Raw genomic sequence first — 14,045 nt, 5'->3', positions numbered from 1 at the left:
ATTGATAATATTTTTGGGTACAATTCTGATATGATCGAACTTTTTTTTTTGCATTTTATTTGGAATGAATTTTGGGCATGATAATGAAATTAATTTTGTAAATGACAATTAATATTTAAAAATGATTTTTTTTTGTATTATATTTGCATGATTCTGGAATGAATAATTGATGACTTTTGGCATGAAATAGATATGAAATGTGTGCATAAAAATTGTTGTCGGGATTCTGATATGATTGAACTTTTTTTTTTGGCATTCTATTTAGAATGGATTTAGGCATAATAATGAAATGAATTTGGTATACTGTTTATTTAGTAAATGACAATTAATAGTTAGAAATGATCTTATTTTGGTATTATAGCGGCATGATTCTGATATGAATAAGTGATGACTTTTGGCATGTATGTATGAAAAATTGTACATAAAAATTGTATGAAATTTGTATACTGACATAACATATGTATTTTTACTTTGTATCCTCTAATACCGACACAACAGTTTTATATGGAACAGGCAAATATGATGATTTTTAGATGAAGGAAATTATTTATGAATCTTCCAGCCTATATAGTGGTCTAGTAAATGCGTTAACTTCGTCGAGAGGGCCACAACAGAAAGACGTGTTCAAATTACCATGTATCAAAAAAGTCATAATTTATAATTGTGACAAACTCATGTTTTGATTTATTTTGTCTTTTAAGCTAATAAATTATAATTTCATAACTTTCATTATGTGTAGTACTTATTTTTGTTTATTCGTTGTTTTTCAAATATATAGTGAAAAATTGATCAAGTAATGCTGTTATGCAATTGTAATCGATTGAAAAAATCATGTCAAATATAAATATGAAACAATATACATTTGGTATGCAATCGAAGTCTCACTAAAACTAATGTAATTTTCAATTGGTATTCATTTGGTTTCAACTGGTGTCCCACTTGAAAAAGATTAAAACAAGATGTAATTGAGGTATAAATGTTTTTGCTACTTTTTTTAGAACAATATATAATGGTCACTGTTTTTCATTGTAAATTCATTATTCCCAGATTTATACAAAGTGGATACCAACTTCATATATTTTTTATTTTTTAGTTTTTATCTTAAATTTTCAAGTTGGATACCAATTGTATACAAATTGAACATCAATTTAGTGTCATTTTTAATTTTCAATTTGGAGATCAATTAGATACAATGTAAGTCAACCTAAAACTAATTCATGTAATTGAAAATTGGTGTCAATTTGGTTTCCAATTGATATCCCATTGCAATAATAGAAACAACAAGATGTAATTGAGATTTCAAATCAAATTATCCAAACTAAAACTATTTACCATGATATCCAATTGATAGGCATTTGATATACAACTGGTATCCCCTGTAAAATTAGAAGAAAGAAGATGTAATTGATATTTTAACAAAATTAACCAACCAAAGACTAGTTAATGTGTTATCCATTCGAAAAACGTAAGTGTAACGATGTATACAATTCTTGTATACTATGTTTATGAGGTGTTTTTCAAAACTAAAATCCAATAAAAATCTGGCGAATGCTGATTCCCAAATTATATACAGTTGGTATCCAACTTGAAAACTTTAGACAGATTAAAAATAAAATTGTATGAAGTTGATATCCAATTGGAATAAATCTAGAAAAAATAAATTTGACAATGTAAAACAGTGCATATTGTATTGTTGTCAAGAACTGTAGTAAAAACAAATATACATTAGCCAAAAATTAAAAAATATGTAATAATTAAGAGTCTAAGCTGCAATCAACTATGTCAAACATGTAATAAAAACACTAATTGCACCATCATCGTTCTTGCTTCTTCCATACTTCCATCGAATTCGAAGGGGGTTCCACCATTTTTCCTTTTCTCTTTTGTCCCTTTTGATTTAGAGGACTTCCAATTTTCTTTACTTCTTTTTTCTTCTCCTTTTTTGGAATTTGATTCTTTTTTTGAGGGGTAACACTCTTTCTTGTTGGATTTGCATTCTTGTTAGTCGGCGGCGTTTGAATCAATATGTTAAAAGTTGAAGCTTCGATTTCAACATTAGAACTCGCTTTTACTAGGTCTCTTTCTTAGAGTGTTCTTCGACGTGTTTATCTAGTTTCTTAGTACTTTGAAGAATATTTGATTCTCTTTTGAATGAACAGAGAAGAATGTGGTGAGAGAGAGAGATTTACGGTTGAACAGTGAAGAAGATAATGAATATGGTGGGAGAGGAATTCCTACCGTTTGAATTTGGGGGTGGGGAAGGGGGTACTGTGGTAGCGTGTGAAATAGATAGAAACGTGGTTGGGGGTGGATAATTGATGTGTGACAGTAAAAAAAAGTGTATTTGAAAAGTAAAAAATCCCTACAAATGTGTACTAGATAATTATGATTGATTCTCTATTTTAATTTTATTTATATCACCTATTAATTACATTATAAAATATAGTTATAAAAAGACTAATTATTTAATAAATAAAAAAAGATATGTTATAGCTCGTAATTAAAATGTTATAAGTAGTAATATTTAAAAAGTAGATTTAAAACCCGTAATATTATCTCTTAAATATATATGTGAGTGATTTTTCCTTTATAAAAATACTTGAAGTTGATTAATAAGTTCGAGTTAATATCTTTTCTGGTAACATTCTGCAAAACAGAAATTTTGGGCCTGTCAGAAAAGGAAATTTTGGGCCTAGTCCAATTAAAGTTTGTACACATAAAACCCATTGGTCTTTTCAGTCATTGGGCCTATGGATTGGGTCCACTATTTCAAATGATTATTGATTGGCTAAGCATTTGAACCGGTCCATATTTGTTTGACCCGGGTTATCGGAGTCGTTTTTTCTTTTCTTTTTTGGTTTTTTCCTTTCTCACCAAAAAAGCAAACTTTTTCCTTTCGAGGAGCACGAATTTAGTCAAGTAGAATTAGATTGTGCTACTTGCTGCTCCGACTGAAAACAAATTTATAGGGTCATGCCAGGAAAATTGAATATGAATTAGAAAAGGACGAATTCAGACCAATTAACCAAGTGCTTTTATGGAGACTTATTTAATGTTATAAATAACAAAATAAATATAAATGATAAATTTTGAACGTAATAAATTAGTATTTCAAGTCTACTCATAAAGTTGAACTTATGCATTCGTCTCGCCTCACCTCGCCTCTAATTGATAGCTCGAAAGAGGAGAAAAGAGCATCGAATGAATTTTTTTTTAATTAAAAATTAAATAAATCTAAAAGGTAATGAGGACACTAGTAGTACTAAAGCAACCATCCAAAGTGCTTCTACATTGGACTATTTGCCTAAAAATTCAACTTAACCTAATTTCCCAACCTTCAATTCAACAAAATCCACCCCCTTCCAAGTTTAAAAATAAATAGAAAGAAAAAAAACAAGGCCACTTGGGGTTATGTAATCTTAGAAACATTTGACTACGTAATAAGATTCCTTCATCATTAATTAAAGATTTTGGATTTGAGTCATAATAATGAAGAAACACCTACAATAACAAAGCTATCTCTATGTGACCTCTAGACATGAAAGCATGTCTTGATACACGAGATATTTTGTGCATCAGACTATTTATTTTGACGGGCTATGAGTATTAATTATGCTACCTAGGAAAGTGCATATCTTTATCAACAACAAAATTCATGATGGAAACAGAAAAAAGATATGAATGAATTTAATTTAATATACCTAAAAGAAAAATAGAGAAAAAGTGTCCATTGTTTATGGGATTCAACAGTTGTAATTGGATTTTGTTGTTAGAGTGTTGGATCAACTTCCCCAACTTTGGGAGCCAACTAGGCAAGATCCATTTCTTTCTTGAAGAATCTTCCTTTAAGTGGAAATAAATTAATATTAAAATTATAAATATTCAAATTAATAGGGAATCTTTGGGAAAATATATGACCTCTTTGTGATCTCCTAGTACCCACTATGAATTTATTCCACTATAGGCAAGTACAACTTGTTGCTCCCACTTAAATTTGTTTATAGTGCTTTAATAGTGGAATCAAAATCTATTTTTTAAAGTCAATAATAATTAGTTTTTTGTTACATAATAATCTAGATTAGATATATATAATTTTTCTGAGTTTAAATATTATGTAATGAAAGTGGAAATAGAATGAATTAAATTGGCTGAAGCTGGCAATATATGTTTTCGAGAAGTTTAAAGTGAATGTATAGGAACCTGGTAGGAGAGCTAGACAGATTTCATTTCTAAGAGATGATAAATGAGCTCAACAACAATCATTGACTGGTTAAGTGAAGTTAAAAAAAAGTTGAACTAAGACTCAATAATTCGCCCATCGACTGAGAAAAAAGAAATGATTATGACCTAAATCCTCCGTCACTATCATTTGAGTGCCAATTATGATTAAATTCTTCCGGTGCATAGCTCACAAACTGCACAAAAGAAAAACAAGTAAACTAGGTAGTACGATGCGACGAACACGACTAAGAAGACGTTAACAAGATGGAAATCGATCGCTAACCAACTCCCTTATGAGATATCACCTGCAACACCAACTCAACCACTCTTACGATTTTTTTTTTTTAGGATTTCTACCTAATGAGTTACTATAATATCTTGTGAAAGGGAAAATTATTACATTATAAAAAGAAATTACACATTTTAAAGGATTCTTTGACTCATGGGGTGCATGAACCAAAAGTTGACTATATGAGCATGCACATGGAAATTTATAGTACAAAGTATGGTGGACGTACTATTTATGCAGGCAAAATTTCATATATTGGAGTTTTACCAGAAATGTCTATATCAATAAAAGTTAGTGGGTGGTTTCTTGTATAAGTAAACTCCACTCTAACGTTAACGTACCGTCTAAAACTTGCTCAAAACACACCAAAATTCGAATCTTTATACAAATAGTCAATAATATTTACCACTTATATTCGAATGCATATATTATACTTTTGTTAACTATTTTTTTAATTTGAACGATTGGAAAGACGACTATTTAATTAATTAATCGATAGTGCCAAATGCCTAAATATTGTTCACTCCCACAACTTTGGCACTATTGAAAGTTTCTTTAAAACAAGCAATATGATCTCAATTATTGAACATAGTTACTAATTATAAAAAACTTGTTTAAAATAATCAACATATATGCACAACATTGTGTGTTTATTTGAGAAGGGGTGGGGTGGGGGGTATTATTTGCTCAACTCAAGATGGACGGTGTGTATGCATAGGATCAAATAATATCAAATAAGGTAGCTTAGCTTGCACATGTAAAATTAGTAGATGGGATAACCAATGGTGGAGCTACACTAGTTGGTCGATATCCTTTCGCCTTTAATCAGAGAAGAAATTTCATTTTTGAGGGCATCTTTTTAGATTATAAGTAATAAATCTTTATGTGTACCCTCAATTTGCAAAGAAAAGCGAGTAATTGAGTTAAATATGACATGTTATGTTCGTAACAAATCAAATTATTAATTTGACTCATTTTGATCAAGAGAATTAAACCAACACATTTTTAAGGTTTTTTTTTTTTTGGTGGAGAAGTGGATTACAATGTGAGGAATCGAACTCTCACCAACATAACCAACCAACTAAGCTATTAAAATTCCCCATTTTTTAAGGGTAATTTGTGCAATTTCAAAATTAAATGTGGACTCAACCCATTAATTTGCCCCTTCTATTCATAAGTTGTCTTTTTAATACTTTCCAAAAGCTCTTTTGGCTCTTAAACTATAGCATCTTGCCTCTATATATATACCTCAAGTATCACCTTCAAGAATATTCATACCTACCACCAACCCAAGTACAAAGAGAGAATTATCACTACTCTTTAGTCTTCCTTAATTAGAAATGGCTCAACCAAAAATTATATACACTTGTGCTTTTTTCCTAGCATTAATCTTCTTCTCTTATGGGATTTTGTTGAGTGAGGGAAGGGTACTCTTGAAAAAAGAAAAGAACAACAACACAATATTTAGCCATCATGGAGAAAATAGCCATAGAAAAGTAGTGAAGAATAACTACTTCAACAATATTGGTCATGATGATCATAACAATATGCATGGCAATATTAATATTTCAGAAGAAGGAGGTCCTGGCCATAGCCCTGGTGTTGGTCATGGAGGTGGACCCCCATGATGGAATGTAGGGTCGGACGTAGCAGCTTTGATCCAAACCTTATATACGTATCATGATATTCACAATTATGCATAAATATTAAGTTCCAAATTCTGTCATTAGCACTTAAGGTTGTTATCATAAAAAATATGAACCCCTAAAGTTCAAATTCTTAATCTATCCCTCGTGAAATAATATATAATCACTGGACCATGAATTGATTGATTATGACTATTATTATGTACTTTAAATTTATTGGATTAGGAAGTTGGATATAGTAGTAGTATATATTTATTCGAAATTTACTAGTCTTGAATTTTATAATTAGGTCCTAAAGGGAGAAACACTTTGTACTAAGATATGTTTTTCCGTTTCACTACACACTCCTTGATCATATAGTACTAGTAATATAATTTCCCTTTTTGTGACCTAGTTTTACATGTTGATATATAAAACAGGTCACATATATATCTCTATTGTGATTTTAATCTATCATTATGTAAACTGTGTAATATAAAGTTTGTATTGTACTTTATTGGGTTGTGAAGTGTAATTTATTCCGTATGTATTTAAGTTTTCGTTTTAATTATCTAAACTTCAATGAATATATAAAGCAAATGGGATTATTTAGAAAATTAATTACAATTTTGCAAATTAATTTGAAATCTTAGTTTGGAAAGACAACGTCTAATTAAATTTTATATCTATATTTTTGGATATGCTAACTTTAGAACTCTAAATTGGAAATTGCCATACCACACTCTTAAAAGGAAAAAAAAATCATACTACAATATTTTTGTTAGTAATCTTGTTAAGCATTGTTTACACAAGATATGTTTTTTTTTTGAAGGAAAAAATACTTGTTAACCTTGATTCTTTTTAACTATTTTTCTATTTACATAATCTTAAATGACTTGGAAACAAAAACCTGAAAACTAGTTCTTTTGAAGTGTTATTACTACTATTAAAGTGGAGAAGGATATACTTTATTTATTAGTAAAATATTATTTTATATTTATTTTGTAATTACTTTATTTTTATATTCAAAATTTATTGCGAACAGACACAAAAATAGTAAATTTGAACTGTGTATCTATCTAAATAATATTGAAAAATGATAATAATTAATGGTTGCACAAGACATGGCCTGAAATTCAATGATCAATTTATTACATCGTGCTCATTTTTGTTGGCTCCTTCACTAGCTCGATAACTTTACAATAAACGCCTAAATGAATTGAATATTACGATTATAAATTATTTTTAATAATTTTATTATAGATTCCCTATGCAATTAGTTTAAATTTGTGTTTGAATAATTAAAAATATTAAACCTAGTACTCTTGAATAATTAAAAATATTAAACCTAGTACTCTTGAATAATTAAAAAAAGCTTCAAATTACAAATATACTCTTAAGTCATATATGTCTTTAACTATATTCAAACAAATCAAATTAATTTATTCACAGAAAAATCATTACTAGACTGTATAATGGGTATGTTTCAATTTTTTTAATCGTACTTTCTTTTTCAATTCTTTTACTAAAAAAATATCTTTCTTTTGTTTATATGTATTATTTTTAATTTTATTTTTTTTCACATAATTTTTTTAAGATTATAATATGAAATAAATATTTTGGTACATTTTAGTACCTTTAGTTTAAGACAATACAATTTAAAAATCTCATTCATTTTTAAAAATTGGTTTCAAATAAAAATTGAACATACATGAGACAAATTGTAAATAATGGTGTAAAATCAGAAGGATAAATTGTTAAAGAATTACCTAGGTACGGTCCTTTATCCGAAGTTTCAAATTTGATTTTTTCTAAGTACAGACTACAGAGTAATCCTTGTAAAAGACCATTTATAAAATTTTTCGATATAAATCCAAATTTTATCAAATTCCAATATGAAATCAAATTTTATTTTTACCAAATCCAACAATTCTGCTCTGTTTTTTTTTTGGGGTGGGTTGAGACAATTCTGTTGTTGGTAGTACAATTAATAGCACACAATACTTTTCTGTCATACGTCTATCAGTGTAAAAACCCATCAAAATAAAGAGTACGGTAAAAAATCTATCTTTCACTAAAATCAATATAGTAGCTGTATGTCTGTAACTGTAAAAAAAATAAAACTAAAAGGTGCAAAAAGACAAATAAAATAGTTAGTCTAAAAACTGTAGCCGACCAAATTTATACGAATTAGAGTAGGTAAAAATAATTAATCCGTATATATCCAAAAACATTCTTCAAAATCAACGGTTGATATTAATAGACCACCGTTTAATCCAACGGCTGATATTTGATACAGGGCTTCACTGAATCCGTCATCCTCCTCGTAAATCTTCTTTTTGCAATCAGATTCACCTATACTTACAACCATATCTATCTCTATATATTTTTTCCTTTTTTTTAATTATTATTATTTATATTTATCTATAGTAAGTATAAATTAAAGTTATTTTTTTGTGTGAGTTAACTCTAGGGTTTGAGGTAAAGATGCAGAGGAACAATGGTACTGAATCTCAAGACAATAAGCAGCCGCCGCCGCAGCCGTCGTCACAGGGAGCGACGTCTCCGACGGCGCAACAAGGAGTGAGTGCTGCGGCGGTTGTACCCGTGGCGGCGGCGCCGGCAGGGGCGCAGCAGCAGCAACAGCCGTGGGTGGCTATGCAGTACCCGGCGGCGGCGATGGTAATGCAGCATCCAATGATGCCGGCCCCACATTATCCACCTCATTACATGCCGTTTCATCCACAACACCATCACCACCTTATCCACCACCCGCCGCACTCACCGTCACCGCATCAACAAGGTGGAGGTGGAGGATCTAATAATAATGAGAATCGAACGATCTGGGTGGGTGACCTTCATAATTGGATGGATGAGGATTATCTACGTAGCTGTTTTGCTACCACTAATGAGGTATAAGTCTGAACCAGTTTACGCTCATCTCGACTAAATTAATTTCATGCATATATATATATATATATATATATATATATATTTGGTGCTCTGTTTTTTTAAACACGTGATTTATGTTTTCATGTGATTAATTACAATAAAATCTGGATTTATTTGCTTTTATGGATGGGGTAGAATGATGGTAGGTAGCTACTAATTAGCTGCCGTCACAAGTAAAGTTTTTATATTTTTCCATAAATATCTTTTTGTACTTTTAGTGACAGGCCTAAAATGGAATGTTGATAATTTGGAGTAGATAGTTTGTATGATTAGGCAATGCTTTAATTGGGGAATAGATTGAAGATTGTTCAAACCTTTATATAGTCTTCATTGCCTTTTTTTTAGAGAAAAATAGTTTCTAAATGGTAAGTTATGATTTCCATTGTGAAATAGGGCAAGGCAATAATTTTACTAGTTCAACTAGTAATTCTGATTTTAGCATGTTATTGCTAATTAATGAAGAGCTCAAATTGGCAGCTTCTCTATGTGTAGCTTTGGAATTTTTATCAAAAAACATGTTCAAAGATTGAAACTTTTGCTACCGAAGCCAAAATTTAAGATGTGTAAAGCTCATGTCAGCCTTAGATTTTCCACCTTGAATGTGGTAAACATGCTTTGAGAGTTACTATAAAGGTATAATCTTGACGTTTTGGTTAACATGGATTCATCATGTAATCTAATTGTAACGTCTCTGATATATAGTAACTTCTTTGATAGTCTGTGGGATTGTTTGGGTCTTGCTGGAGTATAATAATCTTAATATAAAATTTCCAATTTTAGATGTTGATCTCTGTGCAGTAGGCAAGTATAATGAGGAGATAAATAAAAGAAGAAGTTTTTCTTAGAACATCTGTTTTCTCTTCATTATTGCCTTTCTGATGTTCAGCAGAGTTTGGATGACAACCATTAAAATTGCTAATATTATGTAACTGTTATGTTATCGAGAGCCTTCTGAGAAAGCACCTCCCCTTGGCATTCTTTTGGCACACAACATTACTCTGTACTAACAGCACAGTACACATGAATTGTTTTGCCCATGTAAATGAGCATGATATGTCATGACAGACCCAAGTTGGTGAACATTGAGGCTCTCTAGTATTCTAATTGAATGACAAGAAAATACTAAGTAATTAGTGACATCATATAGACTCCTGGTAACTATTCAACATTTATTTACATTGGAAGCAGAATGAGAAACTCTTGCATGATGATTCAAGCCATTTGAAATTCTTGAATGTGCTTGGAGGTTAAATATGAACCCATTGCCCACCCAAAATTGATTTCTCCATATGGGGAAAAAGTGAAGTGAAGTCTTTGACCTCATGATTTTCTTGTCAGCTTATATGGTTCTTGTTTGTGCAGGTTGCCTCCATCAAGGTAATTCGCAATAAACAGACTGGTTTCTCTGAAGGGTATGGTTTTGTGGAATTCTTCACACATGCATCTGCCGAGAAAGTTCTGCAGACATATTCTTGCATGACAATGCCTAATGCGGAACAACCTTTCCGTCTGAATTGGGCTACATTCAGTATGGGTGACAAGCGAGCAAACAATGGTTCCGATCTGTCCATCTTTGTAGGAGATTTAGCTGCAGATGTTACTGATACCTTACTGCATGAAACTTTCTCCCAAAAATACCCCTCTGTTAAAGCTGCTAAGGTTGTCATCGATGCCAACACTGGTCGTTCTAAAGGATATGGTTTTGTAAGGTTTGGAGATGATAATGAGAGGTCTTCAGCTATGAATGAAATGAATGGTGTGTATTGTTCAAGCAGGCCTATGCGAATTGGTGCCGCCACGCCACGGAAATCATCAGGATACCCACAGCAATATTCTTCTCAAGGTAATGAGCGTTGTAATTTAGATATTTTTGCTGGCATTAATTGTTGATATCTCAAGTTTTTTTATTTCTGCACAAGAAAACAATCAGACCCTTTTGGAAGGAAAGAAAAATGAGTTGCCTTGTTAGTAGTTACACCTTAGTCTTTTCCATTAAAAAATGAGGATAAGGAACTTTACTCTTACAGATTTTCCTTTCATGAATGCTGTTAAGTTGGTGAAAAGTGACAGAGACTGGAAGAAATGGATCTAATTGCAAAATCATTTCTGAGCATATGTAGTAAAAAGAATAGTTTTTTGTTCTTTTTCTAATTTAGTAACTTCAAAAGAGTGTCACATTTTGGTGCTACTGTCATTTCTGCTATTGAGACACATGTGCAAACACCCCCACCCTGTAGTATTAGCATTCTTGTAGAGGAAAATTTATCACTTGTGGACTTGCTATTAACATGCAGTATCATGGTACTCCTATTACTCCTGTTTCCTCTTGTTACAGGGTGTTAGAATTTTGTTTTTCCTAGTTAGGATTTTCAATTTTCATATTGTGTACGCATGTTTCTCTGACTACTTGCCTTACTTTTATGGCCTTACTTTAATATCTTCATGCCTTGCTTTTGATATTTGTATATTCTTTGAAATGACGACTTGGACTAAAAGCAACAATTTCATTCTTCAAGTCAACATTGACGCACGCATGTTTTCTTACATTCTACATGGTTTAGCTAACAATATTTAATTCTGGAAGAAGAGGAGGGAAAAGAGAATGAACCCCTTTCCTCTAACTAGTGAGAAATGGATATATTCAATTACCTGGTTGTTATGTAGCTGCCTTCTTGAGGTTGTGTTTGTAACTGTCATCTTTGCTTGTAACTGTTTATTTTAGCTGATATTTTCACGTCAAACATGATTTTTTTAGTTGCAACAAGTATGTATCAGGTTTTGATAAAGTACCTAAAAGTGTGAGCATGAATGAGATTTGTGGTAACTTGATAGATCATTAAATTGTCTGAAATCGTAAAGTAAATTAATGTGTTCCTTTCCTTTTTAACCATTAGGTTTTGTTTCCAATTTCACTTCATTTGCAGTTCCCCATAAGTTGCAGGTAGTTAGTTGTTTTTCTTTTGCGGTTCAACAGTATTTATAGTGGAAACATCAAATAATGGTCCATTAATTTCAAAGCATTACTGTGGATGTTGTGGTAGTCGAGTTGACTGTTTTATATTTTTAAATACTTGCTTCTGAACTGCATTTGGTAGGTGGATACTCCAATGGTGGACCAGCTCAAGGATCACAACCTGATGCAGATTCTACAAATACCACAGTTTGTTAACTACTCTATTCTTTTCTCTTTTTCTAATTTTTGAGTCCCCTTGGCTAACCAATATCATCATAGATTTTTGTTGGAGGTCTTGACCCCAATGTCAGTGATGAAGATCTTAGACAGCCTTTTGCACAGTATGGTGAAATAGTTTCTGTAAAAATTCCAGTTGGGAAAGGGTGTGGGTTTGTGCAATTCGCAAACAGGTAGCTTGACAATTGTGATTTTTCAAGTCATTAGGTGTCTTATTAGATGGTAAATGTTCAGTAACAAATCTATATAATTTGTCTGGCAGGAATGATGCAGAGGAAGCCTTACAGAAGTTGAACGGAACTGCTATTGGCAAGCAAACAGTGCGCCTTTCTTGGGGACGAAACCCAGCAAATAAACAGGTGTTTTCTCTTTCTTTCTCCCATCATGCCTTTGTCTCTCTGCTGTCGCTTCTTTGAAGTTTGTGTCTTTGAAAACAAAAAAGAATTTCTGAACAGGCCAGTGAATTCTTAGGACAAGTCATAAATCTAGTGGATAGCATCTGTCGTGTCTCATAGTTATTCTATTCTCCAACATTTGCTTGACTTATGGAAACTCCTAGTGGGAATATCTATTTTCAAGCTGCATATCAGGAAGCGTTAGTGTGTTACAATAACATACTTCTGATTTTATGCTGTAAGGTGATCAAAATATCTGCTCCTCTGCCCCCCTTTTTGAGATGTAATAGCCTATTGATATGTTCTCTGTGACAAATTTTAAGTTGCTCCAATTAAGCAGTTAGACACCTGGTTCTTTACGTGTTCTCCTTTTATGCTTGCATTGCATCAATTTCCTGTCTCCTTTCTGTTGCTTCTTTGAAGACTTATGCTTTTGGAGAAAAAATGCATCTCCCAAGCAGGTGGGACTAATGCTTAGAACAGTTATGACCACTGGCTAGCATCTGTTTCTGAAAGAATTGTAAGGAGGAGCTTGTGTTGTGCCATGATATCTAATCAAGTTTGCTGGGAGGGGCAACCTGATCGACAATTTGACATGTCTCAATAGGTTTTCTTGTGTTCAACCTTTGCTTGATTATAGAAACTCTTAAGTTATGCTTGTTGGTAGAAGTGGGGGTATCTATTAATACCAAAAGAAATAGAGCTTCATCAATTGACACAGAGTGAAATGACACTCATAAATATAAGCAATTTATATCGAGAAGCCATGGTAGTGAAATAACTATCGGTGGTTGAGACGGTATCGATAAGCTGTTATATGCCATATTCTTCAACATGTCTCTCTCCATCGACTATCTATGCTTGTATTACTCAATCTCTTCCTGTGGAATATTGCAGTCACGATCTGATTTTGGGAACCAGTGGACTGGGCCATACTATGGAGGACATTTCTATGATGGTTATGGGTATGCATTCCCACCACCACACGACCCAGGGATGTATGCTGCTGCCTATGGGGCTTATCCAGTGTATGGTACTCACCAGCAACAAGTAAGCTGAAAGTCTGGCGCCGAGTTCCTCTGCTTGAATGGTGAATGTGCTTAATTTATTCGTTTCAAGCTTGGAATGTAGAATTTAATCAAATCCCTCCAAATGAGGAGTGGAACTGAATTTTGACTGGATGTGTTAGTCTCCTAGGGATTCTATTAAACATTTATTTAGAAGTTTGGACTTTAGACATGAAACTTCTTGGATGGAATAAATCATAATCATCCACTGTGGTACATGTTATGTACTTCAGAAAGCAAAATGGTGCTTCCAAAATATTCAGATTTTCTGGATGCAAATCAATTCTTTTGATCTGTTTTTTTTGT

The 14,045-nt window shown here is 32.1% G+C and overlaps 1 protein-coding gene across 1 annotated transcript; it reads left to right on the top strand.

Moving 5' to 3' along the window:
- Window positions 1–8,525: 8,525 nt before the first annotated feature.
- On the top strand, window positions 8,526–14,045 carry LOC125854774 (polyadenylate-binding protein RBP47-like). Its single transcript, XM_049534352.1, has 6 exons — window positions 8,526–9,048; window positions 10,450–10,930; window positions 12,183–12,247; window positions 12,320–12,450; window positions 12,540–12,636; window positions 13,570–14,045. The coding sequence occupies exons 1-6, from the start codon at window positions 8,623–8,625 to the stop codon at window positions 13,729–13,731; spliced, it is 1,362 nt and encodes a 453-aa protein (XP_049390309.1). The 5' UTR covers window positions 8,526–8,622; the 3' UTR covers window positions 13,732–14,045.

The sequence above is a fragment of the Solanum stenotomum genome, chromosome 2 (assembly GCF_019186545.1).
Source record: "Solanum stenotomum isolate F172 chromosome 2, ASM1918654v1, whole genome shotgun sequence".
NCBI lineage: Eukaryota > Viridiplantae > Streptophyta > Magnoliopsida > Solanales > Solanaceae > Solanum > Solanum stenotomum.
This window is presented reverse-complemented; position numbering and strand designations above follow the sequence as displayed.

Bases quoted from the DNA above. Each gene is read 5' to 3' on its own strand.
- LOC125854774 (XM_049534352.1), top strand. From the start codon at position 8,623: ATGCAGAGGAACAATGGTACTGAATCTCAAGACAATAAGCAGCCGCCG. The intron at 10,931-12,182 runs GTAATGAGCGTT...TGCATTTGGTAG, and splicing joins ACAGCAATATTCTTCTCAAG to GTGGATACTCCAATGGTGGA. The intron at 12,248-12,319 runs GTTTGTTAACTA...ATATCATCATAG, and splicing joins CAGATTCTACAAATACCACA to ATTTTTGTTGGAGGTCTTGA.